At 38.6% G+C, this 12,123-nt stretch overlaps 1 protein-coding gene across 1 annotated transcript in view; it reads left to right on the forward strand.

Moving 5' to 3' along the window:
* B3GAT2 (beta-1,3-glucuronyltransferase 2) overlaps window positions 1–12,123 on the forward strand; it is a 70,367-nt gene that overhangs the window by 27,498 nt on the left and 30,746 nt on the right. The window contains exon 2 of the mRNA XM_079146546.1: window positions 8,404–8,548. Within this exon, the coding sequence (XP_079002672.1) occupies window positions 8,404–8,548 (145 nt within the window). The remainder of the gene's footprint in view (window positions 1–8,403; window positions 8,549–12,123) is intronic.

Consider the following 12,123-nt stretch of genomic DNA (forward strand, 5'->3'; position numbering starts at 1 on the left):
CTTCAGATTTGACTGCGTCACAATTGAAAACACAAAAATCCTATGTAGGCCAAACCAAACTTTCCTCCAGGGCCAAATGTGGCTGCATGCTCCAGTTTTCTACCTAGTCTACACAATAAATAAGAGCACAGAAAGTAATTGAGAAATTGACTCCAGTCTAGAGGCTGTCACACTTGACAAGGTAAGTAGAGAGGAACCGATTACCTTAGGAGCTTTTGAAATGGATCTTTTAAAAATTACAATAATCATGTAAAATAATAACAACAGACTTCAAGAACAGTTTCGGATTTACAGAAAAATTGATAAGCTACTAGAGAGTTTTCATATCCTTTGTACCCAGTTAGCCCTGTTATTATTCATATGGCACATGTGTTACACTTAATTAACTAAAATTTGTTCCTGATTGGAATGTCCTGATGCCCTTTTCTGTTCTAGGATCTCATCTAGGATTCCACATTATACTTAGTTTTCATGTCCTCTTGGCTGTGACAGTTTTTCAGATTCTCTTGTTTTTGACAACCTTGACTTTTTTGAGCAATCCTGGTCAGTTATATCGTAGGATGCCCCTCAATAGGAATCATGGTTAGACTGTGGTTATGGCTTCATGGAGAGAAGACCAGAGAGGCAAAGTGCCATTTCCATAACATGTCAAGGGCGTCTGCTAGCAAGGTTAATTTTGGTGGTCAGTTGTTTAGCCATTAGCAGTTAACACTTCCCTATTTACTGGCATTACAAACTGCTCCAGGCTCATCATTCATATTTCCTATCACAGTCCTAGAATCAGCTATTCTTCAAGAATCCTTGGTTCCTTTTATAATAGAATAGTATTAGAAAATGTCACAGAGATAGTGACATTCTTATCCCCTGATACCCAGGGTGCATACTGTCAACTTGCTTTATCACTGAGATATTAACCTTGATTATCTAGTGGAGACGAGACCTATCAGGGTTCTTCCCTGTAAGGCATCCCCGCTTCCATAGTCCATACTGCACCGTAGTCCTTGGAAGGAAATTCTTACATGCAGCCCATACCTAAGGATTAGAGAGTTATGCTGTACTTTGGAGGAGTGGAGGATATCAATATAAAATTATTTGGAATTTTACATGGGAGTTTTGTTCTCTGTTAATTCATTTGTCTGTATCAATGTGGACTTGTGGATTTTATTTTATAATTTATGTTATAATCAAATAGTACTTTACTTTGTTCTAATTCCTTCAAATTTAGCAAGTAGGAGATCTGTTGGTTGAATCCTCTGTGCCTTTTGCATGCCCCTATTGGTGGAGAGGTTGGATTTTTGTTTTGTTTTTAAGTACTTACTTACTTTCCAGCTCTGAAAGGTATCCCAGAGTCATCTTGCGCATTGTTGGCCCCTAAATTCAGCTACTTCTTCAAGTAGATCATGTTCCTTTAATTGGAGGATGGCACTGGACCACAATCTGTGTGCTAGGGGCACTCAGTGTACTGGAGTGCTCTCAGCTGACACAGCAAGGGAGTGTGGGGGCGGGGAGTACACTAACCCATGGAGATATACGTGTCATCAGTATTTCTACATGTAACCATCTCTCTATATTAAACTCCATATAGTTGGTACTGATGTCTTCAACTCTGTTCCCACATGAAACAGTCTAGCCTTCTCATACCAATCTGTGTATTTTCACTCCTACAGTGGGAACCACACCCCCCAAAGTCTACCATCTGAAATGGCTCTTTTTTGTTAAGAAAAGCAGGGGAAATGCTGTGAATTGTTCCTGTGGAGGACCTGTGGCCCTTCCTTTCTTTGTAGAAGGGTTTTGGTCTTCCAGATCCCAGTGGTTGATTCGGACATTGGGCTCATATCATGCTGAGGTCCTCAAGGAAGCCCCAACGGTTCTCCATCAGGTCAGATTTTCTGCAATATTCTCTCACAACCCCATTTTCCTTGTAGCTCTTACCAGTATAGAAAGTTAACTAAGTTTGCAATTAGTTGTATCATTCCTTTTTTTCTCCCAGAATATTGTTTTTGTGAGGCAAAGACCCTGCCTGCTGTGTTCAGAGTCTAACAAGGGCTGAGCATCTCTAAGTATGTGATAACCATTTATTGCAAAAATAAAAGAGGCATAGGAGAAATGTTAGACTCAATTTTCTACCCAATGAAATAGGAGAAAGGTTGAGAGTATAGCAATAAGGACATTTCTGCTTTCTGGAGTTTTGAGCTCCTCAAAATAACTTGATTATGCACCTCAAAAGTTCATGCTGTGGAGATGGCACTGCATGGAAATCAAAATATACCATAAAGGAAAAAAATCCAAGAAAGCATAAAGTTATGCAAAGGACACCAAATGGCATGTGTAGCATTGAGTTGAGTTACAACTAAGAAGAAAATGGATCATGAAAGCATTAGAAAACAGATGCAAGAAAGAAGAGGAGCAGAAGTTTATTCCAAAGAAAAGTTATGGGTATGTAGCATCATAAAAATGTAGTTCTGTGTTAGAAAATACCAGATGTTTATGGACAATGAAATTAGAAAGGATACACATTTCTAGGTCATCACTCTGTATTGAAATCTTCCTCATATTTGCAGTAATATTTTCTTTGTTTTTAATTCATTGGGTCCCACTTGATTTGGTGGGTTTTGTGTGTGTGTGAACGTGCCTGTATGTGCATTTGCCACTGAAATTGCTAGTTTGAAAAATAGGATATAGAGTGTCACATTCTTTATTGTAATTCTATTCCTTGAGGTTGCCAATAGCATTTTAAATTTCAGAAGATCAAGAACTTACTTTCTTTCCCTTTGGAGAAAATAAAACATGATTTCAACTAGTGCCATGTCCTCAAGGAAGCTGAAGGCCTTTGCATCACTTTTTCTGTTTTCCTCTGAAAGTGCTTTGATGATGGCCTATATGTGATCTTATGAAGCGTTCCAGCCCCTGGAGCTGACTGGTAGCCAGCTTCCCCACCCCCACCACCCACAGCTTTAAGCATAAGAGCTGGCTATTTGGCAAGTGTCACGAGACATGGAGTGCATAGTAGCTACCTGCCTCCCTCCTGTCCTACAGATGACAGTGTGTTAAACAAGCACCATCCACCCTGGGATAGTTTAAAGGGCATTTAGCCTGAAGGAGCATGGAGAGGAACCATTTGTCTCTTGTGTGCCCTTGATAACCATTGAGTGTATGAGAATTACTCTGGTCATGTGATTGGATGGTTACCATTGCTATGCAAGCCGTGCCCACTTAATTGGGAGTCATAGCAGGAAGAGTAAATGACAGAATGTGACTTTGACACTGAATATCTATGAAAAGTACCCCTGGGAACCTGACCTGTTTGTAACATTGTAATGCTTATAAATTTGTGAATTACTTTCTCTTAATATCAGTTGCAATAAAGCAACTAATGTTTTGAATTGGAGCTCAAACCAAGCTCTTAAAGTTATGATGATTGTGTAGTTACTACATTGTGCTAAGAAAGTAACAAAGCTTTTAAACACAGGATATTTTAGTTATGTGAGGGTACTTACACTTTTTAATAGTAAGTCATTGTAACATTTTCCTTCCTGTCTACAGAGAAAGGGGCTGCCAAGTTATCCTTAAAGAACATAGATTGAGTGAAAAGGACAGAACAAAGGATAGATCCCAAGGGGGACATGAAGAAGTTCTGTAAATAGCTGTGCTATTTTGCTTTGAAATGTCTGGCACTCTATATAGGATAGTGGTCGTGTGCAGAGGAGCTGTGTATCTAATTCTGGAATGAAGCCATTCCACAGCAAATTTCAGAGCACTTCAGACCACAAGGGCATCTGGATCTTTTCAAAATTTTCAACTATTTAAATGACACCTTTTTTAAAATTTAGCATACCTGCAAACATCATCTTGCCACATCACCTGTGCTCATACAGTCATTGTCTCACCTTTAACTTCCAATTCTCTGGAAAACTTGAGCAAATGTTAGCTCTGAACTGCTCTCAGAAATCTGGAGTGTGCATACAAAACCTTGTGAAGTATTGCTTCTTTGATTCACCTCATTACCTAGAACCATAGGTCATTCCGTGTTCTGTGGGCAAAATCCTACATATTTTATGGCTCTGTTTAAATAAAAAGTCTGCCACAAAACATGCTTAATTTCTATGGTCATATTTGTCTTCTTCCTAGCAGTTCCATAGTAACAGGTTAATCTCTTCAATGGCAGATTCTCTTTTCTTAAAACATTTTTTGTTTGTTTGCCTTCTTATCTGTCTTCCTCTTTGCTTATGAACTTACCTCTTGTACAGCCTTGCACATACTGATTGAACCCATATTTACTACATGGTACTTTCTCACTTGTCAAGAATTATTGGGCACTTGGCTGTATGCAGGGCAAAATCTCATGCCCTCTCAAGAAGACCTAGAATCTGAAATGGGGTCTGCTTACTAGTTTTTCACAGATTTGAAAATTTAGTACTCTGGGCAAAAAGAGTTTAGGAGACAAAAAATCAGAGCCTTTAAGGAAATATTTCTTCCAAAAGAACACAGTACTATTTTTAGTGTCTTACAGACATAAAACCATCCTATTAATTAAAATATGTATTTATTAGGTTGAACTTGGTTTCTTTGTATGTATGGCATGTTTGATATGTAAAACAAATTGTAATGTTTTCATTCTCCACAGTACATGAAGGAATAGGAGCCTGAAAGTAGACTGAGTTGGGGACAGGGAATTCTATTTTGGGAAAAATTTAGTGTATTTTCTGTTTTGTTCCCACCTGTGACAAAGACCTAGGATGTAAACACATTAAATGTTAATATTAAATCAAGAATTAAATTATCTAAACATGACTAGGGAAAATAAAAGATGTAAATAAAGGGGGAGGAAGATCACATTTGTGGTAGAAGATCAATCTTGTTAAGATGTCATCCTCACTAAATTGATATGCAGATTCAGTGCAATCCCAGTCAACATTTGCTGAAATTGACAAACTGAGATTTATTTGGAAAGGAAAAGGACCTAGAACAGTCAAAACAACTTCCAAAATGAAGGAGAAAGTTGCAGGATTAACACTACCTGATTAGAAGACTTAAAAAGCTACAGTAAATCAAGACAATGTTGTATTGCATTGTGATCACCAAATAGACCATGGATCAGAATAGAGCTTCCAAAAATAAATGTACACACACATGCACAACTGACTTTTTGGCAAAGATGCAAAAGCAATTCAGTTGTTCCAGGACAATTAAATACATTTGGAACGAGCAAATACAACAAAAAGGAAAAGGAAAAAAAAAAAAAAAAGAACTTTAATCAGTCATTCATACCATATATAAAAGTTAAATGAAGAATGGATCATAAACTACATGTGTAACTTAAAACTATAAAGAAGAGAAAATCCCATGACCTTGGATTAGGCTAAGATATTTTGGATACAACACTGAAAGCATGATCCAGAAAAGAAAAAAAAAAAATTGAGAAATTGGAATTGATTAACATGAAAATTTTGTACTTCATAAAACAGTTAAAAGAATAAAAACATGACCATAGACTGAGAGAAAATTATTTATAAATCATACTTTTAGTAAAATATTTGTATGTAGAACATATAAACACTGAACCTCTAATAGTGAGAAAACAACCAATATTTAAAATGGGGGAAGATTTGAACAGACTTTTCACCAGATGCAGTTGACAGTAAGTACAATAAGATATTCAATATCAGTAGTCATTAGAAAAATGAAAATAAAACCAGTTGATAATACTGATACCTATTAGAATTGCTAAAATTGAAGACTTGCCATACCAAGTGTTGATAATGGGGTAGAGGAAGTGGAACTCTCATACATTGCTGATAGGAATGAAATTACATGAACACTTTGGAAAATAATCTAGCAGTTTCTTTACAGTTAAATATGTGATGCAGTACTTCCACACCTAGGTATGAATATTTAAAAATGAAACCCACATAGGCTTGTATACAGATATTCATGGCAGCTTCATCTCTAATATACAAAGCTCAAAACCACCTACATGTCCATCAGCAGGTGGGACAAGCTGCTAACCATGCAATGGAGTAGTACTGTTTCACAACATAAAGGAATGAACTGTTGATGGACATTGCAGATGGACAGATCTTCATATAATGATGCTGAGTGAAAGAAGCCACACTTACACACACACACCATGCTACATAATTGCATTCATATAAAATTCTGGAAAATGTAAACTTATCTGTGGGAGCAGAAAGAAAACCAGTGGTTTCCTGAGGATGGACATGTGGAGAAGAACTGGAAGGATGGATTTAAAAACATCACAAGAGACTTCTGTGGGTACTGGATATGTTAATTTTCTTCATGGTAGTAACAGTTCCAAGGTACATATATATGTCAAATTGTGCCAAACTTGACACTTTAAAATGTTCATTTTGTTCTGTATCCACATTTCAGGAGTCCCCAAGGTCACCCACTTGTTTGGAGATTTCCTAGGACTCCCAGCACTCAGCGAATAATTGTACTCATGGCTAAGATTTACTGTGAGAATACTGTAAGCAACACAGTAGGAACACACAGTGGATCAGGAAGGCTAAAGACATAGGGCAGAATCTGGAGGAATCTGCCCTGGCTTCCTTTGTTCTACCCTCCCATGAGTAAGCATGCAGAGCATACCTTCCCTCCAGCAGAAGAAACATAGCTGCAAGTGTGCAGTGTGTATGCCCAGGGAAACCAGTTTAAACTTAGAGTTTATGGGTTTTTACCGAGGGCTGGTCATGTAACTATCCCTTTCCTACCAAAATTTCCAATTCTAAAGAGTAAAGTGGGTATTCAATGCCCCCAAATCAGCAAATAGCCTTATCAGTGTGAGACATGTTTCAAAGCCAAGTTCCCCAGCTAAGGGCTAGCCTTGCAAATGGTCCTTTAAAAAAATAACAGTCTTGGATCTGTGCACTCTTTTTTTAAATTTTATTTATTTTTATTGTAAGGACTGTGCACTTTTTTTGCAGTCTGTCTCTACTTCAGTAAGACGTTTTAATTATAAAATTTAGAATTAGCACAAGACAGTTGTGATTAATTTATTGAAAAAGTGATAGAAATATAAAAATAGTAGTTTCAGATTTGAGGGAGACCAATGCAATGAGACTTTTCCTTACCTGGAATGCTTCAGGCCCTTAAGATCTCTTACTGGAACAAGGTAGGATATTAAGATTATGTGAAATTGGATGCTTAGCTAGTGGGAGCTTCTAATTACTTTCACTCTAATAATGTGACTTATATTCCAATTGTGTTTGAAAATCTTTCCCAGTATATCATTGTTCTTTCTTTCATTAAAATTTTGATAATCGGTATCTTAACCCTGGGTTACCCAATTGTGACCCAGTTCAATTTCATTGCAAATAAAAGATAAAGCACTGGTGTTGAAATTATAATTACCTCAACAGCAGGAGTTGTTCTTTGACAGCCAGGGGCGCCAACATGGGATGCATCTGCCCAAGGAAGAATGTTAATTTGCACTACAGTGCTGTGTGAGCTAGAAGATGGCAGTGGAGATGGTTTCCCTTGAAAATGTTGCCTGAAATTAACAAGATTTCTTGTGAGCATTTCCTTTTAAAGAAGTATAGCAAATAATTTTCAGTTGAGAGGAGTATTCAACTGGTATTCCAGCATCATAAGCGTGTGGCAGGAAGAGGACCAACTTCAACACCTGTGCGAGGCATTTATCTTCTAGTTTGGCCTGATTGCTTTGAAAGGCAGACAGGTATTTTTAAGGTGTGTGTTTCTTTTTGTCACTGTATAGGATGCCCACTGTTCTGTGTCTGGATCCCATTATTAATGCCCCAGCCAAGATGTCTGTGTATATACAGCAGTACAATTTTTTTTTTCCAGGTACCAGGGATTGAACACAGGGACACTCAAGCATGGAACCACATCCCCAGCCCTATTTTGTATTTTATTTAGAGACAGGGTCTCACTGAGTTGCTTCGCACCTTGCTTTTGCTGAGGCTGACTTTGAACTCATGATCCTCCTCATACAGCAGTAAATTTGAAGAAAGGACATTCCCATGGCTCTTCTGAGTGCAAGTTTTGCTCTTACTGTGGGGAATTAAACCTTCTCACTTCAGAAGATACAAAGTATTGTTTGAAAGATTCAACTTTGAAACAAATGGAAAATATTCAATAGCCTCAACGTAGCTTCAAATAAGTGATCAAGTATTGACATCTACTTTATTTCTATTAAGGCTTGAGCCTTAAACCAGTTAAATTTATACTAGTAGATGCTAAGGGCACTAAGTGGCCAAACAATAATGAATTGGTCTAGCAGTATACCTGTAGAAGGCTTCTGTTTGGAAACCTTCATCTTTTGAAATCTGTACCACCAACCCATCCTTTCGTGTGGATCATGTTTCTTTCCTTGTGTGTTCTCTCTAAGAAAACTTAAAACACATCTCTTTCCTCCTTTTGTAGATGCGAACCACGCGCAAAGTCTCTGTCTGGCCAGTGGGCCTGGTTGGTGGGCGACGCTATGAACGTCCGTTGGTGGAAAATGGAAAAGTCGTTGGTTGGTACACCGGCTGGAGAGCAGACAGGCCTTTTGCCATCGACATGGCAGGTGAGGAGTGTGATGGTGGCATTTGTTCCTGCCTGATTGCCCCCATTTACAACAGGCTCCATGAGAAGGAGGCTTTAAAAGACCGATTTGGATAAAATCCTAGATCATATCATATTCAGCAGGTGAAATATTAAACATTCAAGATAGGCTTTTTGGTTAATCCAAGTGGAAATTGATTTTGGAAGTGATCAGGAAATGCTTATTCCTTTCCATTTTGCCACCTCTCTGACCCTTTATTTAATAAACCTTTACAAGCTAGGTACTGGATTGAGCATTGGGATTTGGTATGAACCAGACCTGGCCCCTATAAACTGGAACCTTTTGGTGCCTCTCTCAAGAAGACTGATTGATACAGTAACATATATCATGTTTATCAACACTTTAATAATAATTTAAAATTGACATTTTAATGCTTATTGATAAATGTGATGACTTATCGATACATTAGATAACTGAAATATAAAAAGGATTACTAGTTTTTCAAGCATTTATTAGCTTTGAGTATAACTACCTTTTAAAGTTTTTATTCCCTGACCACCAACTGAATTGAATTAGTCCTGTAGTAGACCACAAGTTTTAAAATGCTAATTTATCATTAAATGACTCATTTTCTGTAAGTTATATAAAACGATGCCTGTGATTGCTCTGTGTAAGGTTGTAGTTTGAAACGTGAGGCTGAGAAGGAAAAATAAAAATCTGACATCTGTAACCTGGAAGATGAAGGCAGAAAGCCTTCAAAAATTGATCTCATCCATCACTGGGGCTGTCTGTGTGTCAGCCTATGCTTGCCCAAAACTTTGTGCATATTTCCCAACCACAGTCAAAAATCTCTGTGCTCAGAATTCTGATGGATGAAGGCTGACTGTACTGTGAGCTGGATTCATCACTTTCATTCTGATGAATGCTAGGAGTAAGTTGGGGGCTAAACTCTCATGGGTGACTGTATGGTGAGTTTGTCACATTGCACCATGGGAGAGGACAAAATAAGATATTTTTATTCAGCATTAACAACCATTCCCAGAGCACTTGTTTTTGGGAGTGTGTGTTGTGGTCTTTGACCCCCAGGGTAGTCTAGATCTCTTGCTCTTACCTGGTCATCCTCTCCCAGGGCCTTCATGCCCTAACCTCCCCATCCCTCTCACAATTAAAGCCATACCCTGGGTCTTCAGTTCATGTACCCCTATGGCTAAGCTGACCTCTCAGACAAAGCATTTACCTGGAGGCAGATGGAGGGGTCTGTGAGTCCATACTTGGAAGGTCTGCTGACTCTTTTTTTTTTTTTTTTCAATTCCAGATATGCAAAATATTTATTAAATAATTCAAACATTAAATAATAAGAATAAAACAAATTTTTTCCATACATATCTGTAGTTAGTAAGAACTGTCTAAACTTGCATGAGTCAAAATCCCCAAGTCATAAATTGTTTCAATGTTACATTGTCAAATAATATTCAATTTTTTATGGAAAGCAGCATCATAAAAAACTATTCAAAAAGACAACTAAGAGAGATATTTACAGCTCATACCACAAAGAGTTATTCTTCTTAAACTAACATTTAGATTGATGAAATCATAACCACTTTGAAAAAGAAAATTTTGATTGAAGAGTTTAGATCATTAATATTCAGGGTTATTATTGAGATATGATTTGTAGTCCCAGTCATTGTGGCTCATTTTTGGTTTTTAACTTGACTTGGTTTCTCCCTTGATTGAATGTTCCTTTAGGGTAGTTCTTCCCTTTGCTGAACTATATTGTTGTTTTTCATTTCCTCCTCATGGACTATCTTGCTGAGAATGTTCTGTAGTGCCAACTTTCTATTTGTAAATTCTTTTCACTTTTGTTTATCATGGAAGGATTTTATTTTGTCTTCAAAACTGAAAGTTAATTTTGCTGAGTATAAGATTCTTGGTTGGCATCCATGCTCTTTAAGAGCTTGAACTCTGTTGTTTCTAGCCCGTCTAGATTTTAGGGTCTGGGCTGAGAAATCTGCTGATATCCATGTTGTTAGGTGATAAAAAGGGCGCAGTTATGGTTCATCGCTAGCTCCTAGAAACACTCCACAGATACAGGTCTCACACAAGAAACCCTTTATTTCGCACAGACAAATTCACGTTTGAATGGGGGAAGGGGAAAAAGAAAAGGAGAAAGATGGCGCAAGGTTTCTCTCAGACATAGGAATTTCGCCGGCTGAGAGGAACCAATGGTGGAGGAGAATTCTTACAGACTGACTGAGGGACCAATGACATATTTAGGACGTAGTGCGGGAAGCAGGAAGATTACAGCAACGTAAGCCGGAAATTCCTGTAACCTGGGAGGCAGGGAGAATGCAGATTGACAGGTGGTGGGGAGGCCGGGAATTCCTTACATTCCCCCATTTCATTTTATATAAAAAATTTTTAAAAAATCTTGCTCTCCAGTTATTTTTGAAGACTTCCCTCTCCTTCCTGCCTAGGTGACTGGGGTTGGTATTGCAGGTGAGATGTCTTCATTTTCTCGATTTGATTGATCCCCTATTTCTGCATTAACTGCCTGTCCCCAATTCTGACTTCATTTACCCCTCTAATACTAGGAACTCCTTCACTGCTGTAGGGAAAAGGGCAGACCGATCTGACTTCTTTGAGCTGGAAGTGGGCAGCGTGGGGCAAGCAGTTTGGCGGTTCCTTTTTAGAAATCGGGTCAATTGAAGTGTTCATGGTAGAAGTCCAGTTGCAGGGAGAGCAGGCGGTAAAGGCATCTGGGGATGGGTGCTTCGATTCTGGAGTCCGGAGTTGTGTGCAGAGAACTGGGCATCCCGGTAAATGGAAGATGAGCCTGTATAAGGGGGTGCACACAGGAGCTTGCGGATGGGTACTGCCTACTTAGGCAGCAGGAAAAAAACCCATCCCTGAGGCTTTGGCAACAGATGTTAGGTTGGAAAAAGAGGTGCACAGTTATGGTTCATTGCTAGCTCCCAGAAACGCTCCACAGATACAGATCTCATACAACGAACCGTTTATTTGCACAGACGAATTCACGTCTGCACGGGGGAAGGAGGAAAGGCAAGAAGCGTCTGCTGACTCTTGAGAAAGAGACTTTTCCAGTCCCTAGTCTGAGTCCATAACTCTGAAAATATAAGGCTGACCATAATGTGTCTTTTTGAAAATTGAGCCTCTGTCTTGATTGCAGAAGATAGCCTTGAGCAGCAAATTTAGAGAACATTAGGGACAGTTTACTTCCCTGGGATTTAGTGTCCTTCTGCATAAAATGAGGAAGTGGCATGAAATGACCACCAAGATCTGCTAATGGATCCTTCCTCTTGCTAGTTTCCCACCTTGGGAAGAGAAAAGACAATCCAATATAAAGGATCCCAGTGGACAGATCTTTGGTCCTGATATTTCTCAGAGCCTCTTTTCTCTTTTTATTATAATTATTAACACATTACTTTGCTTTTTGAGATGGAGTCTTGCTATGTTTCCTGGCTGGTCTTGAACTTGTGGGCTCAAGTGATCCCTCCAGGTTCAGCCTCCTGAGTAGCTGGGATTGCAGATGTGTGCTACCACACCCAGCTAGCACATATTAATTTTGCAGATTAGTG

The sequence above is a fragment of the Sciurus vulgaris genome (genome assembly GCF_902686455.1).
Source record: "Sciurus vulgaris genome assembly, chromosome: 7".
In the NCBI taxonomy this organism is placed as follows: domain Eukaryota; kingdom Metazoa; phylum Chordata; class Mammalia; order Rodentia; family Sciuridae; genus Sciurus; species Sciurus vulgaris.